The sequence below is a fragment of the Arctopsyche grandis genome, chromosome 3 (assembly GCF_051622035.1).
Source record: "Arctopsyche grandis isolate Sample6627 chromosome 3, ASM5162203v2, whole genome shotgun sequence".
NCBI classification, from domain to species: Eukaryota; Metazoa; Arthropoda; class Insecta; order Trichoptera; family Hydropsychidae; genus Arctopsyche; species Arctopsyche grandis.
In genome coordinates this window covers 846,420-870,663 of record NC_135357.1, presented here as the reverse complement: position 1 = coordinate 870,663, position 24,244 = coordinate 846,420, and the positions used below count along the sequence as shown (strand labels likewise).

At 38.2% G+C, this 24,244-nt stretch overlaps 2 protein-coding genes and 1 long non-coding RNA gene across 6 annotated transcripts in view; all 3 read left to right on the top strand.

Moving 5' to 3' along the window:
• LOC143910004 (uncharacterized) overlaps positions 1-24,244 on the top strand; it is an 805,996-nt gene that overhangs the window by 732,303 nt on the left and 49,449 nt on the right. The gene's annotated exons all lie outside the window — the stretch shown is intronic.
• Positions 4,674-13,025, top strand: LOC143909994 (uncharacterized). 3 transcript variants are annotated; one of them, XM_077428326.1, is made up of 3 exons: positions 4,674-4,964; positions 5,044-5,277; positions 5,427-6,986. In XM_077428326.1, the coding sequence occupies exons 1-3, from the start codon at positions 4,851-4,853 to the stop codon at positions 6,741-6,743; spliced, it is 1,665 nt and encodes a 554-aa protein (XP_077284452.1). In that variant the 5' UTR covers positions 4,674-4,850; the 3' UTR covers positions 6,744-6,986. The 3 variants fall into 3 exon arrangements, with proteins under 3 accessions (XP_077284452.1, XP_077284451.1, XP_077284450.1); XM_077428325.1 differs by lacking the exon at positions 5,427-6,986 and adding an exon at positions 9,725-12,176 and having other exon boundaries at positions 4,722-4,964; XM_077428324.1 differs by lacking the exons at positions 4,674-4,964; positions 5,044-5,277; positions 5,427-6,986 and adding exons at positions 8,764-9,262; positions 9,342-9,575; positions 9,725-13,025.
• LOC143909993 (uncharacterized) lies at positions 15,573-24,116 on the top strand. The gene is made up of 7 exons (XM_077428323.1): positions 15,573-15,820; positions 17,211-17,415; positions 17,490-17,632; positions 19,485-19,664; positions 19,751-19,855; positions 19,942-20,028; positions 21,061-24,116. Exons 1-7 carry the CDS (start codon positions 15,733-15,735, stop codon positions 22,644-22,646), a joined length of 2,394 nt encoding a protein of 797 aa, XP_077284449.1. The 5' UTR covers positions 15,573-15,732; the 3' UTR covers positions 22,647-24,116.

The following is a 24,244-nucleotide window of genomic DNA, read 5'->3' as shown; positions in this document are numbered from 1 at the left end:
TGAAATAAATAAATATACAGTACACTCTCGATTATCTGGGGTAATGCTGGGGTGGAAGGGTACGGATAATTGAAAAACACACATAATCCGAATTGAATATAATATATTAAAAACACAAATTTTTGTTTCATAATTTTTATACTCCTTATTTATTAAGAAAAACGCTCATAGTTAAGCAGAGAAGTGGTCTCTAGTAGTTAGTACTGGTGTTTTACCGTTTTATGACTAATGTAACCACTAGTATCTTCTTCACTGGTAGTTGTCACTCTCATTTTCTTCTTCTTGAGAAACAAAAGAAACTATATCTGCATCATCCATGCGTTTAAAACCTGGATAACTTACATCATGATCTATTAAATCATGGATCACTTATACCAGATGCAAACAATACGAGAAAACTATAACCGATTTTAAGAAAAGAATTGAAATAATGCAAAAACAATCCAGGCCTTCTACATCTATTCTAAATGAGAGCAAGAGTCTTGACAATATAACCGAACATTACTACACAAATGAAGAATAACTCGAAAATGAACTTAGCTATAATGCAGAGAAAAATAGTAAAAAAATAAAATTAGATAAAGTGTAATATTCCCCCCAAAACAATCTGAATGAAACATCAAAACAACCAATAAATAAAACTAAAAAAGAACCACTACCAACTCCTATTTATGTGAGCAATGTTTTTGACTTCAATAAGTTTAGAGCTCATATTTTATCAACAACAGAAACACCACCCATTCGATGTCAATTTAAAGTAATCTCTAATAATAATATCAAAATCACTACACAAACCGAAGAAGATTATCGTAAAATCTAAAAAACACTACATGATTTAAAACAACGTGAATCTAAAGACACCCAAAACCCCCTCCACAATCTATAGTACCACATCTATCTGCTCAAGAAAGAAAGGTGCTATAGAGTGGTTGTTAGAGGTTCACCGTCATCAACAGACATTGATGAAATTAAAGGATTCTTTCAAAGATAAAGGATATGAAGTGGCCAATGTGGCAAATGTTATTAAGAAATTTACAGCCGATGGCGAAAGAATAATTAAATATTTCCAACTATTTTTTGTAGACCTGGTACCAAAAGGAAGACTGCAAAGAAATATATGGTATTAAAGAAATTCTATATTGCAGAGTGACAATTGAACCACCAATAAAAGTAAAAGATATCTTTCAGTTAGAGTTGTCAACTGTTCACTTTTAAAAGAGAACATGTTCTCTTTTTTTAAACCAACTTTTTGTTCACTCTATTTTTTTGTAATATACCCAGAATGTCCTCTTTTTTCAATGTTGACAATATTATTACGCAGTCCGTACTATTTAAGTACGGAGTAAACGAAGGTGTGTGTTCTCTGAAGAAGTGCAAAAAATGTTTATATGTTTTATACCGACATTAATATAAACATCGTAAACTCTCGAATGTTTTTAATTATTATTTAGTCGATTAATAGAGCGACTTTCATCGGTTTGTTTGTTAAAAAATGTGGATCAACCGTAATAAATGCTTATTCCTAATCTTACGAAATTCCAAAATATGTAAAATTTGTATTCAAAGACATTTATTTATTTACATTAAATTAATTTTAGAATTGCTGGTATGTAGTCAATTCTAGAAACTCTTAAATCGACCCGTTTTATTCGACCTTTTTTAATTTATTCCAATATTATTTTTTCAATATCGTATTCAAATTATTATTAATATTATTAATATATCACTGATCAAGTGATTTACTTTTACAATTTCTTGCTGGAAATTTGAAATCTGAACCGCTGTATTAGATAAACAGATGAGTGCTGGATGACCGTTATACATATGTACATATGTATGTAGATGTAAACATGATTCGTTATACACGTACATATGTACATATGCATGTATGTATGTTGCTACTTTACAAAAGCAATAGATATTAAAAACCATGTGAACTGTATAATAGGTAAGTAAATACGAAATGAGCCTTAAATAATTTTGCAATCAATCTGTCGATTTTCATTCAGTATTTTTTTTCTTGTCCTTACCTACCAAAACAATGAAATAAATGGTCGGTCCCAAAATTGCAAACATTTTTCAAATGGACACACTTTTTTCTCTTTTAAATGTTATATTTCAGTTTTATCAATTAGATAAATTCACATCCTATTCTCAATTTTGTACTACACTGTAATAGTTATACATAGTTACAAAATATTTTCTAGCAGTGATTCATTCAACATTAGATGATATTTTGGACCGATCCCTTCGACAAAAAAAAGGGGAAGAACATAATGTTTGATATTTTTACGATACAATGGTCTTAATGCAATACAATGCCTCTTTGGCCCTTCTGCGAACAAATTCTCTCATTGCCCCGAAAATATAAAAATCGATATTCGTACAAATTTACGTAAAAAATATTCGTACAAATTAAATGTTCATGATTTTTTGTGGCTCAATGTAATTTTCAACAATAACCATAGAACGGGAGATGTTTAAAATTGCTTTAAAAAGCTATTTTTTTCGAGAATTGCCTCTGTGAATCGTAAACGATGTAATAATTTAATTATGGGAAAAGCCGAAAAAAATTATTCGAGCTCCGCGAACGAATTTAAGTATGCGCTTTTTTTTCGTAAACGTATTTCATCATTGAAAAAAAATATAATCTTGAAAACTTTGAGAATCGCTACTAGAAAATATTTTGTAATTATGTATAACTAATACAGTGTTGAGAAAATTGAGAATAGAGTGTGAATTTATCCAATTGATAAAACTGAAATATAACATTTAAATGAAAAAAAAGTGTGTCCATTTGAAAACAAACTAAAAGCACTGCGCGAAAGATTCAATCGATCATTTTTCTTTTATATTATTTTGGAGAATATGTAGGTACATATGATTTGTCATCTTACAATTATTTTTTGTGAAAAGGTGCTACACATGTATTTATAAAAGTACGTTTAATATAAAATTCCAGCAAATGTAATATAATATAGCGAAAAAAATTAATAGTATGATTCGTGTTGTTACGAAAAATTGGTAAAACTGAAACGAAAAATAAAGCGGTATAAAGCATATGTATGTAGGTAGAATATTTGTCAGTGCATCGGAAATTCCTATAACGGAGACGGTCGCGGTCGTTCCTTGCAAAACGCAGAGTTTACGTAAGCTTGGCGACCACTTCACCAGCGGGCCGTGTCGGCGGTCGCCCACGCGCCCAGCTCGCCCAGTCGCCGTCGCCCAGTCGACGATCGCCCAGTGCGACGGGCGCCCAATTGACGCAGTGCCCGCCAGTCTCGTCGTCATGCCAGAAATCAGTACATGCCAGGAGTCAAAGGGGGCCCCCCCAGGGTTAAAGAAATTGGTCCGCCCACCCATATAACAAAATTTTCTTCTTTCCACCACGCTAAAAATCAAGGAAAAAAAATAAATGAAATTTTCAAAAATGGAAATTAACAAATTTAGGTACAAGAAAAATGGCAAAAGCAAAATAGATCCATAAATTTCATTGTATATTTCGTTTTAACCCTTGTCCTGGGTAAATAGAATGCATCATAAAAGAATGCGGCATAAAAGCGGCTTTTACTTTCGGTAGAAAACAATCAGAGACGTCATTTCAGCTTTTTCTTGGGGGGGGGGGGGGCAGGCAAAGATTGGTCAAATTGAATTTTTTTTCAAAAAATCTTTTTTATATTGGAATAAAAATGGAAAATATTCTTTGCATACACCTTATTGAGTTATAAAATATGAAAAAAATAAGCTTAATTTTGAAAGTAATTATAAAAAAATATTATGTAAAGAGAAAAAAGCGCCGATTTTTTTCCACAAATCTTCACATGGTCAACATTAATCGACCATCAAACTAAGTCATCAAAAAACTATCAATTAACTTAATTTCTACCAACTGTCTTTTCACTTTATCTATGTACATGTACGTAATAACAATAGATAAAGTTTTGTTTTGTTTTTCTTCAAAGGACATAGCAGCGATTATTTTATTAGTTACCCAAAAGTAACATATGTACATAAGAAATAAACGTAGCTTTCATATGGACCCCCAAATTACGTCCCTGAAAAAAATGCATAATATTTTCAATTAATGTTAATCGAAAATCGGGATTTTGGGGAGGGGGCCCCTTTCCTATATTTCTATTTACATGGATTTGTCTAGATTAGGAATAGATTTTATATTCCGAAACTGTTTAAAATTGTGTATTTAAAATCTTACTATATCATCGAAGTATAATCAAATGTTATTTTGAAAGTATGAAGTAAATTTAAATCGCTGGTTGATGATGAATCGTCCTATCAAAATTGTTTTAAGCAATTCAGTTTATATTATTCACGGAAATTTGTTTATTACCATTTTTATTTCAGTAGGTAGTTGTTACATAGGTATTGGTATATACATAATATTGACGTTGGAAATGGGCCCGGCAAAAGGGCCCACGCAATTGTTGAAACTTACTTTTGAGCCCAATAAAAAAAGTTAACCGATCCTTGGGCTGTTAAAGCAGGTATTAGTTGTTTGTGTATATCGTAAGAAATTTGTTTTGTTGAAATACCCAAACTTTAGGTCCCAAAGTTGCAATATCCTATAAATAGTTAAAAAGTTATTTAATTTTACTGAGGGCCCATATTTTCTAACAGATAAAGGGGCCCACATGCCATCGGGCATGTTCGCTTGTATGGCCAATCCGCCACTGCATATAACCATATTATTTTGACGTTTTACTATCGTATTGTACCGGGTCTTTGATGGTTGGTTCAATTAGAGAAGCAAAAGGAAAAGCAGAAGTCAGAAGCAAAGGTTGGAAGCGTCTATCCACTCTCCAGGAGTTTGTACTTCTCCCTCCCAAGTAGCGATGGAGTGCAGACTTTGTCTCTGCTCTGCTCCAGCAGAGTCCTTCGTCTCCATCCATGACGACCCTCATCCACCGCGTTTGGTGCAACGCATTTGGACCTGCTGTCAGCTGCGGGTCAGTCACGTTACACTTGAACCACTGCTATTGATAATTCACTACTGCTCGTAATCGCCAATACCTCTCCTATTTGCAGGTCAGGAAAGGAGACCATCTGCCAGATTTGATATGCCTTTCTTGTGTCAACAATCTGGAATTATTCGAAAGCTTTCGAAACGCTTGTTTTCAGAATGACACAAAGTCGAGGGTGGAATTAGATGAGTATTTGAAAATCAAGCCGGAGGAAGTTTTGCTGGAAGATTTAATATGGGAAGATGAGTTGGGTGCTGAATGGCCATCCAACAATTGTAGTTCTCCAGACGCCGGCGAGGTAAGTAAATAGGTTTCAAATTCTTTAGATGTATTCTTAGAGAAACATGCTGTTGATCGAAAATATAAATTCACATGTAAAATAACATCTAATCACACTTTAAAAAAGTTACACATGTTAAAATGAATAACATTCGGTTTAATTTTTAGATCCCCGAAAGAAAAATTAATTCGAGGGATCATATGGCAGCAATAAATGATACCAATAGAGAAATTCTAGCGGAAGAATTACCATCTCCAAAAGCATTAAATAAGATGTGCTCAACACATTCTGAATTGGACCGTGAAATAGATATCCAAGACAAATTGTTAACTGATCAAAAAACTCTTGTGACACAGAAAAACTCGGATACTCAAAGAAAGTTGCATGATTGTGACATTTGTTCAAAATCTTTTAACAGTAAACATAATCTAAGTGTACACATGAGGGTTCATAGTGGGGTAAAGTCACACAGATGTGACGTTTGTTTGAAATCATTCCTTTTAAAATCTAGACTCCGTATACACATGAGTATTCATACTGCGGTAAAGCCACACAAATGTGACATTTGTTCAAAAGCATACACTACGAAACAAAATCTTAGTGCACATATGGTTATGCATACTGGAGTAAAGCCACACAAATGTGATATTTGTTCAAAAACATTTAGTACGAAAAAAACTCTTAGTGCACATATGGTTATTCATACTGGGGCAAAGCCACACAAATGTGACATTTGTTCAAAAACATTTAGTAGAAAACAAAATCTTAGTGTTCATATTGGTATTCATACTGGGATAAAGCCACACAAATGTGACATTTGTTCAGAAACATTTAGTAGAAAACAAAATCTTAGTGTTCATATTGGTATTCATCCTGGGATAAAGCCACACAAGTGTGACATTTGTTCAGAAACATTTATTACGCAACAAAGTATAAGCGCACATATGATTAATCATACTGGGATAAAGGCACACAAGTGTGACATTTGTTCAAAAACATTTACTACAAAACAAAATCTTAGTATACATGTGGGTATTCATTCTGGAGTAAAGCCACACAAATGTGACTTTTGTTCAAAAACATTTACTACAAAACAAAAACTTAGTACACATATGATTATTCATACTGGGATAAAGCCACACAAGTGTGACATTTGTTCAAAAACATTTACTGCGAAACAAAATCTTAATACACATATGGGTATTCATACTGGGCTAAAGCCACACAAATGTGACATTTGTTCAAAATCATTTACTACAAAACAAAAACTTAGTACACATATGATTATTCATACTGGGATAAAGCCTCACAAGTGTGACATTTGTTCAAAAACATTTACTACGAAACATAATCTTAATACACATATGGGTATTCATACTGGGCTAAAGCCACTCAAATGTGACATTTGTTCAAAAACATTTACTACGAAACCAAATCTTAGTACACATATGCGTATTCATACTCGGGTAAAGTTACAAAAATAGAAAATAATTTTACGTCAAAACAGGGTATCAGATGAAATATAAGGGGATCAAAATAACATTTTGATCCCCTTGTATTTTATAACATTCGTAAAATTTTTGTCATATTTTGTATTCAGATTAAAGGTGTGTACACGGGGAAGCAATTAAGGCCTTTTATTTCCAAAATAATGAGGGAAACATGAAAAAATTACGATTATTGTAAAAGAACGTTTCCTTAATATATACAAATATCCCTTGTAAGCCAAAGATCTCTCGTTTCCTTTAACTAACCTCTGCCAAATTGACTTTATCCATAGAAATGTAATAATAATAGAAGGGTCTTTACGAATAAATAATTTTTGTCCAATTTTACGCAGTACGTCTCTATAAATACGCTACAACGAACGGAATACAATCGGATCAATTTACTTTTACGGATAAATGTATCCCATGGAGTTTTTGAATGCATTGTGCAATTTTTACCGATACTTGCCCATCTTGTGAGTAATATTTTGCAAAAATAATAGAGACAAAAAAATTGTCCAAAGGTTCAACACTATGTTGAACCTATGGACAGTGTATGTTGTACCTTTGGACAGATATGATAATTTATACAAAGTAAACTATTTCATCCAATGTTGAAATTCTCAAGGTCTACATTAAATTCCGGCTGTGATTCGAGTCTCCCAGACTGGCCTACCACTCGAGGAGGCAATTTCCTCTTGACAAATATTATTTATTTATTATTATTAATATAAACAAACAGAGAAGTTTTTATCGGACATACGTCGAATACCAAGCATCAAATATGACTGATGCTAAAAATATTTAAGAATGTCTGTGGACAATCGTCACTTGACAACAATATGACGCCTAAAGCCAATTCTATTAATATAACATTTCTCGGACTATAAAGTCAGAGATAACTCAATGAGCATTATTTATTAAGTCATCGAATCTAGTGCCCAAAAGTTCTTTCCAAATGCTACATATCCATTTGTAAATGCAGCAGTAGTACTGGTTCGTGCGTCCGACGTGTATATGTATGCAAGGCCGCCAAGAGAGGGGGGGGGGGAACCGGGTCCCCGTGTCGGAACTCGTACCTGTAAATCCTTACCTTTCTTATTCAATAAGTTAAAAAAAATAACAACATATGTATTTTTCTAATAGTTCTGATAGATTTTTACAAGAATATTTTGAAGTTTGTTATGGGGCCCGGAATTATTTTTTTGGGGTAGATATCGTGTGTGTGGACGGCGCCATTGACTAAATGCGAGAATCTTAAGATGTGTCGATTTGAAAATCTGATTGATATACATTTTCACAATTTTCCAACAATTTCCGTCGCCCAAAGTTCCCAGGGAAAAAAACCCGGTTTATTCCCGGGAATAAAGGTCTGTTCATACTTAACAGCACTGCACGACTCCGTTTAAAATATGTCATTTTATTACATTTCTATTCATATCTACCTACACGTCGCGGTCACGTCACGCTTACACCACTTTCGCCGAGTGCAAGGCAAAATCGGCTTACTTATACATTACAGGCCATGACGATACGGCGCAATATCGCTTACGACGTATTTTCGAGTACTTACAATATGAATGCATACACGTGCATTCGTAGCTACGCGTCAGAATACAAGTCAGCAAAAATGTTTCGGCGATTATCGAACGAAAAATTATGTATAATCGCGTTTTTGTTGGAAGAAGAAGCTCAAGAAGGCAATAAAAAAGCACGGAGGCGTTTTGATGTGCATCCAATGTTAAAAAATAGAAAAACCGAAGGAGAGTTTTGGACACTGTATAAGGAGCTTGTGGATGATGGACAAAAGTTTTTTAAATATTTCCGTAAAAAAATTAATTTTTTTTAAATATTTGCGCCAAAACCATGTCGAAAGATTGAACAGTTGTCAACTGTCACTATCGATAATTGGTCCAAAACAGCAAAGCGGCAGACTCATGGCACGTAATTCGCGTGTAAGTTTTTCACGATGGCCAAAAACACGGATACGATACGTTGACGGATGTTGCTGTAAAGTATGAACAGGAAATGTCGGGTACTGCTGTAAGCCTGCCGTGGCGTAAACGTGACGGTTGGTATGAATATACCCATACAAAATGTACCAAAGAATACTTTTCGTACGGCCGGATACCTGCTGAAGTCGGTAAGTGCTGACTAGGTATGAACAGACCTTAAACTAGGTACATTTTAGTCGCGGCAGCGCTCTATTGGCAGACCTGTAGCGACCTCAATTGTTGGGACCACTCACACATATAACCATATTATTTTGACGTTTGACTATCGTATTGTACCGGGTCTTTGAGGGTTGAGTCAATTAGAGAAGCAAAAGCAGAAGTCAGGAGCAAAGGTCGGAAGCGTCTATCCACTCTCCAGGAGTTCGTGCTTCTCCCTCCCAAGTAGCGATGGAGTGCAGACTTTGTCTCTGCTCTGCTCCAGCAGAGTCCTTCGTCTCCATCCATGAAGACCCTCATGCAGCGCGTTTGGTGCAACGCATTTGGACCTGCTGTCAGCTGCGGGTCAGTCACGTTACACTTGAACCACTGCTATTGATAATTCACTACTGCTCGTAATCGCCAATACCCCTCCTATTTGCAGGTCAGGAAAGGAGACCATCTGCCAGATTTGATATGCCTTTCTTGTGTCAACAATCTGGAATTGTTCGAAAGCTTTCGAAACGCTTGTTTTCGGAATGACACAACGTCGAGGGTGGAATTAGACGAGTATTTGAAAATCAAGCCGGAGGAAGTTTTGCTGGAAGATTTAATATGGGAAGATGAGTTGGGTGCTGAATGGCCATCCAACAATTGTAGTTCACCAGACTCCAGCGAGGTAAGTAAATAGGATTCAAGTTCTTTAGATGTATTCTTAGCGAAACATGCTGTTGATCGAAAATATAAATTCACATGTAAAATAACATCTAATCACACTTTAAAAAAGTTACACATGTTAAATTGAATATCATTCGGTTTAATTTTTAGACCCCCGGAAGAAAAATTAATTCGAAGGATCATATGGCAGCAATAAATGATACCAATAGAGAAATTCTAGCGGAAGAATTACCATCTCCAAAAGCATTAAATAAGATGTGCTCTACACATTCTGAATTGGACCGTGAAATAGATATCCAAGACAAATTGTTAACTGATCAAAAAAATCTTGTGACACAGAAAAACTCGGATTCTCGAAGAAAGCTGCATGATTGTGACATTCATATTTGTTCAAAATCTTGTAACAGTAAACATAATCTAAGTGTACACACAAGGGTTCATAGTGGGGTAAAGTCACACAGATGTGATGTTTGTTTCAAATCATTCCTTTTAAAATCTAGACTCCGTATACACATGAGTATTCATACTGGGGTAAAGCCACACAAATGTGTCATTTGTTCAAAAACATTTATTAGGAAAGACAATCTTAGTGCACATATGGTTATTCATACTGGGGTAAAGCCACACAAATGTGATCTTTGTTCAAAATCGTTTATTACGAAACAAAATCTTAGTGCACATATGGTTATTCATACTGCGGTAAAGCCACACAAATGTGACATTTGTTCAAAAACATTTACTATGAAACAAAGTCTAAGTGCACATTTGATTATTCATACAGGGATAAAGTCACACGAGTGTGACTTTTGTTCAAAAACATTTACTACGAAACAACAAGTTAGTACACATATGGGTGTTCATACTGGGGTAAAGCCACACAAATGTGTCATTTGTTCAAAAACATTTAGTACGAAAAAAACTCTTAGTGCACATATGGTTATTCATACTGGGGTAAAGCCACACAAATGTGACATTTGTTCAAAAACATTTACTATGAAACAAAATCTAAGTGCACATTTGATTATTCATACAGGGATAAAGTCACACGAGTGTGACATTTGTTCAAAAACATTTACTACGAAACAACAAGTTAGTACACATATGGGTGTTCATACTGGGGTAAAGCCACACAAATGTGACATTTGTTCAAAATCGTTTATTACGAAACAAAATCTTAGTGCACATATGGGTTTTCATACTGGGGTAAAGCCACACAAATGTGTCATTTGTTCAAAAACATTTAGTACGAAAAAAACTCTAAGTGCACATATGGTTATTCATACTGGGGTAAAGCCACACAAATGTGACCTTTGTTCAAAATCGTTTTTTACGAAACAAAATCTTAGTGCACATATGGTTATTCATACTGCGGTAAAGCCACACAAATGTGACATTTGTTCAAAAACATTTAATATGAAACAAAGTCTAAGTGCACATTTGATTATTCATACAGGGATAAAGTCACACGAGTGTGACTTTTGTTCAAAAACATTTACTACGAAACAACAAGTTAGTACACATATGGGTGTTCATACTGGGGTAAAGCCACACAAATGTGTCATTTGTTCAAAAACATTTAGTACGAAAAAAACTCTTAGTGCACATATGGTTATTCATACTGGGGTAAAGCCACACAAATGTGACATTTGTTCAAAAACATTTACTATGAAACAAAATCTAAGTGCACATTTGATTATTCATACAGGGATAAAGTCACACGAGTGTGACATTTGTTCAAAAACATTTACTACGAAACAACAAGTTAGTACACATATGGGTGTTCATACTGGGGTAAAGCCACACAAATGTGACATTTGTTCAAAAACATTTACTTTGAAACAAAATCTAAGTGCACATTTGATTATTCATACAGGGATAAAGTCACACGAGTGTGACATTTGTTCAAAAACATTTACTACGAAACAACAAGTTAGTACACATATGGGTGTTCATACTGGGGTAAAGCCACACAAATGTGACATTTGTTCAAAATCGTTTATTACGAAACAAAGTCTTAGTAAACATATTGGTATTCATACTGGGGTTAAGTGATTAAGTCACACAAATGTGAAATTTGTTCAAAAAAATTTACTATGTAACAAAGTCTTAGTGAACATATTGGTATTCATACTGGGGTAAAGTTACAAAAATAGGGTATTTATACTGGGCTAAAGTCACAAAAATAGTAAATAATTTTACGTCAAAACAGGTAATTTTGGTCCCCTTGTATTTCATGCTTAGCGTCAAGAGGCGCCGGGTTCGATCCCATGACCTGACCTCGATTGAAAAGATTTATCTGTAGTGCTGCTTATCAGACGTGGATATTTGTGACTCCAGGTCGCTCGTTTCCTATCAGATTTTGCCAATTTTCTCTGATTTCATTGTTGAAACGGTTCCCGGTAAAAACTATTTGAGATTTATTAATATAAAATACAATTTATGTACAAGTCATAGATGTCCCGTTAATTTTCGAGTTTTTCAGTGTCTCGTAATTCAGCGACTTATATAATAAAAAAAATGCTGCAATATTTGTCATTGGCCAGGAAGGCGCATTGTGGTTACCTGTAAAGCTTTCCTGGTATATATATACAAAATAAATAACATTCTTAAAATTTTTGGCGTGTTTTGTGTTCAGTAGTACTGGTTCGGTCGTCCGACGTGTATGCAGGGCCGCGAAGAGGGGGGGAGACTGGAGCCCCGTATCGGAAATTGTACCTGTTAACCTTACCTTTTTTTATTCAATTATTTAAAACAATAATAACCAACATATGTATTTTTTTAATAGTTTAGAAGAAGAGCGCCTTAAGTCAGTTGTACGTGTGCCGCGCGTCTTGTTACATCATTATTTTCTCCTCTGTGCTATTAGCAATCCTGAATTTGATTTCATTACCATTATGTCATCATCAGATAGCGCATACAGATTGAGGAGACCTCAAAGTGAATCGACCTCAAGACGAATCCTCCCACACACGCCGCCGTCCGCGTCAACATGGGTCACCTCAAGGTAGACCTCCGGAATTCCGGAGCGTCTGTAGCCCCCTTTAGAAGAATCAATTACAAGAAAAACCAAAAATACCGCCGGTGAATCTGTCTCTTGGCTTAAAATTCAATGGATGCGATTTTTAAAAAATGCACCATATAAGATGCTGTGGCGGCTCTACGACATGGTCGAGTTTCGGTTACCATCCTGCGAGTTGGGACCAACTCGGCCGTGTTCGGAGTGTCGCCGTCCACACACACGATATTTCCGGTAATTGGACTATTCGTCACATTGGGGTGGTCACAAAGACAATTTTTGCCATGAAAATCGCGAATACACAATATTTGGCACTCAAGTTCTCGTTAGTATGATGGACTTTTCGGCTGCCAGATGTTCCGTTATAGAGATTTTAGTGACTTTGTGACGAGTAATTTGTGACCAGTAATCACCGAACCGATATTTCCATATCCAGTTCCCATATTGCAACCTATGGTTAGCAATTTAGGAACTGGGTATGGAGAATATTGCAAATATCATCACTATCATCACTTCGTCTTCGGCCGTCATAATAAATCAGCGTGCATTAACAAGCCTGTCGTCTCATTCGTTCCACCCCCATAAAGGTCTGTTCATACCTAGTCGGACTAAATCGAACTAAAATAAAACGATCCTCTTTCAAACTACATAACATGTGTTTCGTTAGGCCGGGATACGGTCAACATACCTTCCCTGCCTTACACTATATAAAACTTCATTTGGATGATGACTAAAGCCCGGACCCAGAAGGTGCCGCGTATTGTTCAAATTGTACGGACGCCAGGGGTTCTCAATCGAGACGCCACCGGCGTCGGTTTTGTGAGATAGCTCGTGGTAAGCATGGGCGGGGCTGGTTTCCTCACGGTGTCTTCCTTCGTCGTCGGTGGTCTGGTCTCTGCTTCTGGCTGCTCTGCTCTCGTACCGTGTGCGTAAGTGTGAGTGTGATACGGGAGAGTGGCGGGAAATTATATGTAATCAAAAACAGGTCGTAAAGCTGTATATGATGAATATATTTGCAAGTTGAATTTACATAGAGCAAACAGAGAAAACAAGGGGGGGGGAGTTAACAAAGAAACCACGCGTGCTTTTGAGGTTAGCCACGCGTAGCTGAGTTGTCTGCCTTCGGTACGAAGACAGACCAGGCTTCCTCTGGTGCACACCGGACGGATACTGGAGCTGGTCTCCAAGTATCGTCAAACATCACCAGCTTCTAGCTGGTGATTCGGTGGCGAGGAGCGAGCCACGTAAAAAACAATGTTTACGCGGCGACCGTTGTCGAACAACTCGCTGGCCGTTGCGTGTTAGGGTGGCCAGCACAAAAACATCGGCCAAATCGTGGGTCGTAAGGCCACGAAAGCCGACTGAAAGATAGCTGCAGGGGCTGTATGTATATGTATGGATGACCAGTGGCTGTGTATGTGTCGTCGTCTCGATCAGCTTGCTCTAGAACGGTGCGGGGTGAGGGAATTAGAAAAAAGAGTAACGGTTATGACCTCGTTTTTATTGAGTTGAACGGCCGAGCCGGGAGTTGTTCGGCGCCTCTGCCCCTTTATGGCGGGGGCTGTGGATTGAGTAGGCTGTGGCTGTGGCTGTGGCTGGTCAGGAAGGGTAGACCAGCCACGCCAACACCTTCTCGGTCGGAGTCTCACGAGCGTCTGAGAGCTCGCCGTGTTCGAGTATAGTCGGTAGACATAGTCGGTGAGGCACGACTATGGAAGAAGCCATACTCCTTCTATTATGGAGGGCTTCTATGATGCCAATGAGCGCTCGCCGTGATCAGACTCAGACTCGCGGATCACGGGGCCAGAGTTCGGGGCTTAGTTCGAGGCCGGCTTTTACGAGAAACGCTACATCTGGCGGTCCGCGCCGGGATCACCGGGCGCCGGACCCACGGGAGAATCTAGAGCGACTGACATATGGTCGTTGCAAAGAGGGAAAACAAAGGCCGAAGCCGTAAGAGAACAACCAACGGCCATGAGGGCTTTTAGCTCGAACACCGACCATCAGACAAGTAGTCTATAGGGGGGTTGAAGGTTTTGGACCGTTTCCCGGCCTATGGAAATTCAGTTGAATTTTAAAGAGGATCTTTATTACTCGATTAATACAAGTGTATTTGTATGTACAGCGAAGTAGGTAAAGGATTCACTGGAACGAGCTAGGTCAAGTTCCTGAAGCTCACTGGCATCTGGGGACGATGCACTGGTTTATAAATGTGTTGCTTGAGCAACGCGTAGCTGGGCTGGTGAGATCACGTTCTGGAAGATTCCGACGGGGTCGAGGTCTTCCTTTGTGTTCGATGTTTGACGCGTAGTTGCGTAGCTCCTTGGGATTTCCCGTGTACTCCGTGATTGCGTATCTGGAGCGAGTCGAATCGCCTTTATGGGTAAGCTGGACGAAGTATTTCGGCCACGGCTAACTTTCGTGTACGAGAAGAGGACGCAATGATGTCATTTGTACAGATTAGGTTCGATGAGGGAAATAGGTGATATCACAAGTCGTGCTATATCTCTACAAGTCTGAACACAAATGTTGTAAATGCATTGTTGCAAGGTTTGCCGAACCTTTTTTACAAAGGATTTACGACAATGGAACAATGAGCGGCCCCTTGGCTATCCTACCTCTAATGATTACGTTAACTTCCATGTTTTAGACCTTGCACCTAAAAGAGGAGGGTGTGACCAGTTTTCTTGCGACCAGTTTTAGTGTGACGGGTGACGACGTGTGACCGATCTAGAGCGACCGGTTATCCTGTTACCGGTTCACATATAACTAGCAGTCCGTTTACCCTAAAAATGTGTCGATTTGAAAATTTGATTGATATACATTTTGTTTTCAGTTTTCCCAAAATTTCCGTCGCCCAAAGTTCCCGGGAATAAACCGGGGTTTTTTCCCCCCGGCCATCTCTAGCCCTGAGTCGTAGTTATGTTTGTATAATTTGACAGTTGTAGGAATGAGGTTTAGAGTTGGCGGCAGTTGGCGCGCGTGACTGTCAAAGTAGTTGCTTCAGCAGTGACGTGAGTGAGTGGGGAGCGAGTGAGCGAGTGAGCGAGTGAGCGGGGAAGATCGGGAAGAGTGGGGGCGGGGAGTGGAGTGGATCCGACTCCTGACTCCCGACTCCCGACTCCCGACTCCTGACCCCAACATGCCTTCGCTGGAGCCCCTCATCTGGGGCCTGGCCTCGACTCTACTTCTACTGCCACCCCTCTGCTGGGCGCTGCGCCCCTACTCGGGTGAGCCCCCAACACACTCCCTTCACTTCCACCAAACCATACGTATATCAACTGCGTTTCCACCTACCCTCAATATACATACACACACACAACCCATTGACTCTTCTGTCTCCGAGACATTTTCAAGATCCTTCTACTGTTCTAGGACTACTACAAGAACATTTTTCCCTTACTAATGTATAACATTCGACATAGCTTTTGATTTTTAAATAGAGCGAATTCATTTTCATATCCAACCTCTATGTATGTACATATATTCTGACAGTCGTTTCGAATAATATTATACATTCAGTACTCTCTCGATTATTCGGTAAAAATGGCATGAATAAACAAAAATTCGTTTATTTTATCGAGGTAAGCCAGTTATCAATAGAATTTTTGTTATTAATCCACAAGAATAGTCGAAATATGATTTTTCTAAGTGGAATTTTATTTAATTCTCATATAAAATAATTTAATATATTATCCCTATTAATTCATTTCAGATTCGTGTAAATACGAGTAAACACTAGTACGAGTTTTTTGGTCGCAATTTTGCCGATTTAAAGTTCATCACACTTCCAGTTAACCCTTTTAAACGAAAATAAAAAATTGTGTGGTCAGAACACTATCCTAATAAACATGTTTCAATAGAAAATACTCAATATAATATAGTATTAACAGTGGGAAAAAATCCCAAGTGAAAAAACGTAATTTTGACTTTTGATTTAAACTGGACGACCACTTAGAGAGATTTGAAAGCTGAAAAATACTACAAATGAAAGATAAAATACCCGACTGTAGATTCCAATATTCATTTTGAACAGAAAATTAACAGATTTTGAGAAATCAACCGAACAACATCAAGATATAGAAAAATCGCGCGATTCAAAAAAAAAAACACATATATCTCCGAATCTCGAGCCAATCAACACTTTTTATTACCAGATTCGTGTTTACTGGGCCTATATCTATAAAAAAGTTATATCCCGTCTCTGAAACATTTTAAAAGTCGTCATTTGTCGAACAGTGTTTTCAGACATTATAACTATAATATACATACGTATATAAAACCAGCAGTAAAGCACCGAGAGGTTACTGGGTTCGACTTCGTTCCAATTCTTCAATGCTGCTGGTCAAACTTGGGTATTTGTGGTTCCAAGTCGATTGTTTCCTACCAGAGTTTGTCAATGTATCTGATTTCATTGTTGAAACGGTTCCTCCATCAAATTGGCAAATACCATCTTACCCGCTACGTCACAAATATCTACAGATGTTTCTATGGATTGATTCATTAGTTAATCGAAAATAAATGCTGCAATGTTTGTAATTAATTGTCTAGGAAGGCACATTGGGGTTTACCTTTTAGGCCTTCCCGGTGTATATCTATGTAAAAATAAAATATTTTCAGACTTTTCGGAGGCCGTCATAGAACAATATTCGTCTGCGGAATTATTACTATCGTCCGTCGACCAAAATGAACGCAACAGCCTCATCGTCAAGAAAATCGACGATAACCTTACACTGTCGTGTATGCTCGTCGACTCCAACAATGTCTCACTGCCGATCAACAACCTGGAGCTCAACTGGTTGTTTCCGCTGCACGATTCAAACAGGTAACAGGTTGCAGATACATATTTATATACATTTATAGTGTGCGTTGTTTTAAATATTTTTCTCACGCGTGCAGAAGTCGCATCATTTGGACGGAAGGAAACACTCTGCATCTGACTATGGAATTCTTGCAGTCGGGCGACGCCGGCCAATACACTTGCATAGCTTCGAATCACCACAGATTCATAGCTCACACTAACGTCGCCGTGAAACCTAGTTGTACGTATATTTACATATATTTATTACCGCCAGCAGTTTGGCTCAATGGTAGCGTGTATGTTTGTTAAGCACCGAGTGATCAGTGGGTTCGATCCGCCATACTGCTTGGTTAGATTTGGGGGTATTTGTGACTCCAAATCATAGATATAGAATACATAGATACGCCCTGACGCTCTAAGCCGATCACCCTGTTGGTGCATGCACACACAAAAAAAAGTACAGTGCATGCACACTCTCTCTCAGTAGCTAGTTAGCTTCAAAGTCGGAAGGTCGATTGACGTTGTTCGAAAATGCCAACGTATTCAGTGAAATTGTGTTACAATTACTCAAGAAAACATAAAAAGGCGGACGGCATCACATATCATAAGTAAGAATTAATATATAATGTCTTCAATTATAGTAGTATTTTGACATATTGTTGCGTAGGGGTGGGTGGAGGATCCAAGTAAAAGGCCAACAGTCGTTTCACAGCATTTATTGATGATTGAGGAGATACACGCACTGGCAGTGCTCAGTCCAGAATGACATGATATCGCCTACGTACCGCCTTATAAAGGGTAGATCTCTCTGGACGTCTAATCTGTTTACCTGTTGTATAGTCACGTATTCGGATATGCATTTCCACGACATTGGGTCTCCCCGTACCGATTCTGAGAAAGGACTAATAACGGTCATTGTTTAGCCTAAATGCACATAGAGTCCAGATATAATCCTGGAAGTAAGTGCAAGCACTTAGTTAATCCGATAACAGATATCCGTTGGTCTAAGTGCAAGCACTTAGTTAATCCGTTAACAGATAACCCTTGAACGGTCACATAGTCTCTGGGATTCTATTCGCTTAATCCGTAACAATATAATGAAATATCAGCGCGATGTATGTAGTGTTGTATGCAGTGATTGAACAGCGGTCGACAACCTCTGCCACAGATGTCTCTAAATGCACGCGTATATCTTGTTGGCACTGAAGGAAATTCAGAAATCGACATTAAGTTTAAAACTACAAACAATGAACTAAATATTAAAGTGTCAGCTTTAAAATTGATCCTTGTGGACGTTACTAATATTTAAATATTGTAATAGTTAATGATGGTTTTATTATAGTAACATACATTTGTAGTTTAATATAGTGTGTATAGCTAAATATTTTTTTCTTAATATGGCTTTATTAGTTTGGTTTACTGTCACGCGGAGTGTCCAATAAAATAAAGTTATAAATAAAATAAAACTTCAGTGCATGTACTTATGTACATAAACTGGTTGCTGTCCACTGACGACCGCTGCGTCGACCTTTTTTTTCACCACTTCCCTGCTAGTTAAACCCCCCGCACCTCTCAGTTGGTGGCTACAACATATCCGACCAAAAGTGTATGTAAAGGCTTATCTAGGCAATTCTATATCTATGCTCTAAATCGATCGTTCCTTCAGATCAGAGTTTGCCAATTTTATCTGATCATTGTTGAAGCGGTTCCTCAAAATTGGCAAAAAAAATCATTTTTTCTGTTGTCACAAATCTTCTGTATTTATTGTGTGTATAATTTGGAAAAATTATGTACAAAATCTAAAATCCATAGATTAATTATTAATTAATGGATTAATTATTTCGTGTTCTTCAGCTTCTGGAAATGCAGTGATTTATGTAGTAATAAAATGGTGCATTGTTTGTAATTAATTGTCCAGGATGGTGCATTAATTATTTATTTAAACTATTTAAAAATAAAATAACATCTGGAGGAGGTTCCAAAGCCTACCGGAAACGCTCAATCTTATTATTTTTGATTTCTGACGGCTTAATATATGTACATATATACACGTTTAATACATTTTTAAATTATTCCTTATGATTGTGTTGTAGCATTGTTGGACGCGCCACCTTTTTGTGGCACGAAGATGTTTTCGTGCGGCGACGAGCCTTTGGATAAGATGCGCGTGAGATGCGTGCCGTACAGCTTCCTGTGCGACGGAAGATCCGATTGTCCTCTGCCGGCCAGGGACGAGTCTCCGGAGACGTGTGGAACGACCGATCCTTGCCTAGGTTTATTGTATCAAATATAATTTAATAATACCTATCATCGAGTATTATGTGTAGTTTACTTATTGAATGCTCCTTTATTTCATTAGACAAGCTGCATTGTGGTGATGGACGTTGTATTCCGAGGAATTGGTGTTGTAACGGTCGAAAAGGATGCACTCCGCATCCTTGCTGTGCGGAACATATGATCGAAGGTGACTCCCATTATTTTTTTAACTAATATGTTTAAGATATTTATATTTATATACGTATATTAATGTAATTGAGTTTTTCATTTTAGATTTTCCGTTCGAAAAGACAGGTGGCGGACTAAGAAAAAATCCAAACGATCCTGTCATCTTGCACGCCACGCTTTATAAAGTGTGTGGTAAGTGATTCGTTCACGCAATGCTTAAAATATTTATTTTTTGCACTGGAAAATATACGGGTATGATTTAACTGTACATTGAGAAAAATACTTTGTTTAATGCACAAACATTTTTTTTAAGATACAATGTCGTATTGTACATCGTATAAAATATTTTGGCATTATAAAGTGACCATTAAAAAACATGAAACGATCATTCGAAAAATATATTTTAGCATTAGCATAGATACTTAAAAAAGTGGCAACGTTCTAGTCTTCCACTATTGACAACTGTCAACTGTCAAAAGTGTTTACGTATTACGTATGAATATGAATGATGATGTCAGGTCGTAGAGTCGAAGCCAAGGTCGTAGGTGTCGAAGGTCGCAAGCCGAAGAGTAAAAAATAAGGAATCTAGTAAAGAGAAGCGTTGGTCGTTGTCGGTTCGTATTTTGGTATTCGCAACGTTGCCGATACAGTTCATCCGTCATTTTAATCCACTTTTTAAGTAGCAAATATTTTTTTCAATGATCAAAGCAAACTTTTTAATGCAATCTGTATCCGTCATTTAGAAATGCACACAATTTTTTTGTAACGTACAGAAACTTTTAATGTACAAAATAATTTTTAAATGCATATTTATTTTATAAAATTGTTCCCAAAATATACCTAGCATTCTTGACCTGAAAACAGTGGATTCACTACATTTAATCGAACTCAAAATATTTAAACTCGGTGGGGGGGGTTCTATGGGCTCAAGGTTTTTTATGTAGAGCGAGTCGAATTGTGTCTTTGTCCTTGTGTGAACGAAAATATTTCAAGCAAGGTTGCTCGCGATGTTGCAATCGTGTGGCTTTTGTTTTATAGAGAAATAGATGAGATCATCGACCTTGATTCGGGATAGTATAGGTTGTGCTATATTACTAGACTGTGTAGTATAAAATAAGATATGAGGAATACCTGGTATATTTGCCAATTGCTAATATCAACAAGTTTCTGCATATGTATGTGATTAAATTCTATACTTTTATCTTTATGTATTATATATTTCAGCATTCCTCATACTGCTCGTGGTGACGGTGTCTCTCTTCATATCAGCGATATGCAAAGTGCGCCTCAAACGCATCGCCACCGGTCAAGTGCTGGACTTCCACATGGGCATGGCCTCACCGGTCATATCGGAGCGCCACATTTCCACCAACTACTCGGCCGGTACTCCGGCCCAAGACTGCCAATATTCGCTCGTCCGGTACGGCGACGCCGAGTCCAACTACGAAATCATGAACCCTCCGTCCTACTCCGAGTACGCGAACCACCAGCCGGCTGAAGTTCCGCCTGTCGACGAACCGCAGACGGCAAACAACTCGCCGGCGCGTCGGCCCAACGACTTCGGCATGGGTCTAATAGCCAACGCCATTTTCAACACTCGATACAGACCAGTGCCTCAGCAGAACTTCGAAATCACTTCGTTGGATTACGTCACCGATTCGGACAGCTCGTGCCGGTCCCCAGCGCCGATCCCGAACAATCCGCTCAATTTAGGCACCGTCGAATTCAACAGTCACTTCTACGGAGAACGCATTGGAGGCAGTCCCGATATAAACGCCCTGCGAGGACTTCCCGACAGCAGACGGTTACGGCACGCCAACGCCCTCGACCGGATCCTTGACCGCTTCGGCTTGAACGCTCCATACAATGTAGACATAAATCGGGACGGCAACAACCACACTTGGGAATGCCAGTCGTTCATTTCGCCGACGGAGGGCAGCAACCAGAACCGCACCATTTGGAGTCGGCTCAAAGACCGGTTTCGAAGCCAACCAGATCGGTCCGGTCGGTTTGTCGGCGGCAGCAATCAAGTGCTGAGCGGTCCGAATCGGCACCGACGCAGGCCCGACACACCAGACGTGCCAGAGAGCGCGTTCGGAGATCGGCAACCGCACGCCCTGACGTGTTTCTTGAGCGAAGATCGCCGATTGGACGTGTGCGGGAATCCCTTCGCCGACACCGGCTGCCAACGAGGCTTTGTAATCTCGAGGGACTTGAGGTTGTTGCCGGCGCAGAGCTTCCCACCTCCGTATTCACAGTTCGCTCCAGATCCACCGCCTCCGTACGTCAGCCGAGAGAATCTCATAGCGTCTCGTGCCGATCTAAACGCATCGGATCAGAACGGCAACTGTATTTCTGTGGACGTCGTCGATACGAACACTACGGAAGGCACGAACGACGACATCAATTCGACCCACTCTGCCACTGTCTTCGAGCAGTGTGACGACAACGGCAACATGGAGTTTCCCACCGAGGGTAAGGTGGAAGAGACGACGCCTCGCAACAAGGACGAGTCCAATTCCGAGGAGCCGTCAACGTCGTCGAGCAACGTCGACTGCAAAGTGAACAGCGTCGAAGACCAACTCAACGGCAACGAGTCTGTAATAATAGAGAGTAGCAATAGTAATAAACTAGCGTTAGATCGAAACAATTCATCCGTCCGCGGCAGCGAAGGTTCTCATCTGAATCTGGAGCCCGTCCAGGTGCGAACGACGACTGAGGAACGTGGCCTAGCACGGGTATTCCCACCGAGCAATTTAGAATTCATAGACTCGGACATTAGCGAAGATAGGAGTGGACTCGAAGTCTAAGCCACACCAAACCTAGTCTTTTACCACTAGGAAGCGGGATCTTTTCAGCACATCGACAGTGGCAGTTGATCTTCAATATGACATGTTATATGAAATGGTAGACGAGGGGCTCAAAGCACCAGCTGATTGTGACTCAACTGCACATGTTAAACGTGACGGTACTAATCACAGATAGGTATAATAGCAGCAGTCAGCTAAAAATTGAGTCCCACTTTTAGTATACGAGAAGTCGTTGATTTTATACGACAGTTGTTAAGAGTGAATAGCAGGCCCAGTCTAGACGGACTCAAAGCATCCAATCGAATATTGAGTCTATACAAATCACTGTGCACTTACAGCACTCGTTACGTCGATGTTGGCACTAAATCGACCGATCGTGCTCTTATGCTTTGTTCGGTGTCTATTCAAACATTCGGGGAAGGATGCTCTCCCATTGCCTTCCGTATCTGTAAGAAGAATGAATTCGATCGTTGAACCTTCGATACAAGTCCTCGGCGATCTTACATAAAAACATCCACGTGTGCCTCTCTTAATAATAAATCCTAAGGAGTTATGCGATGATCTCATATCCTTATTTTTACATATCAGTTTTGAAGCCGTGACGTCGACGTTTCTGCCTCACAGAGTTAACCGTAGTATGTACATATTATTTTTTCGCTTAGAAACTATTCACTAGTTGTGGCGGATGACCGATCCATATGCGTAAATGTAAATCGTCACTTGCGTAGAAACATTTGTTAGGACGCAGTTGTGCAAAAAGGATCCAACGATATGGCGGATTCTCTTTGCGGAATTGGCCTCTGAAGAGTGTCGATTTTTTTGTTGTTGTTGTAGTCGTGCGTAGACTGTTTAAAATTTTGTATTTAAAATGAAATTGATATGCAAAATGTGCCTTTTCGATGTTTAAATTTAATAAAAACCGTTTCGCCTTCTCGATGATTTAGAAAACGCATTTACGCATATGGATTGATTTTCTATTGTTTTGTTTTTTTGAAAATATAAGAATATTTAACAAAAAAAAGACAAAATAAAATTTAATATAGTTTTAAGACTAAAAAAAAAACAGCTTTAAAAGTAATATTTCGTTTGTAAAATAATAATAAAAAACCACAGTTAAATATTGCATAATTATTCGTTGTAATTATAAAAAAATAAACACACTTGTAAATAATTATGGCCTAAGCCATTTTTCGACTTGTATTTTTTTTGTGTTTGCCATATATTTTTATATTATTATTATTAGATTTTTATTTATTTGTGTTGAAGCGTACAACGTTTCAGCTGTACTAAAAAGAAATAATGAAAAATGTGGAATTAATACTTGCGACAATAGACGAAGGACGAAGGGAAAAATCCTAAATTAAAAACATATTTTTTATTGTGTGTATTTTTGGAAATACATGTATTTATTTTTATTTATGAATATGAAACACTGTATTTATGTATAATTAATAAAATTATTTTCGATTCAAGTTTTTTTTTTACATATATTTATTTATCAATAATACAGGTAACATAATTTAACACATCAACAATAATGAAAATGAAGATAACATAAGAATATAATAAAAGTGAAGATATCATCGAAACTTTTCAAT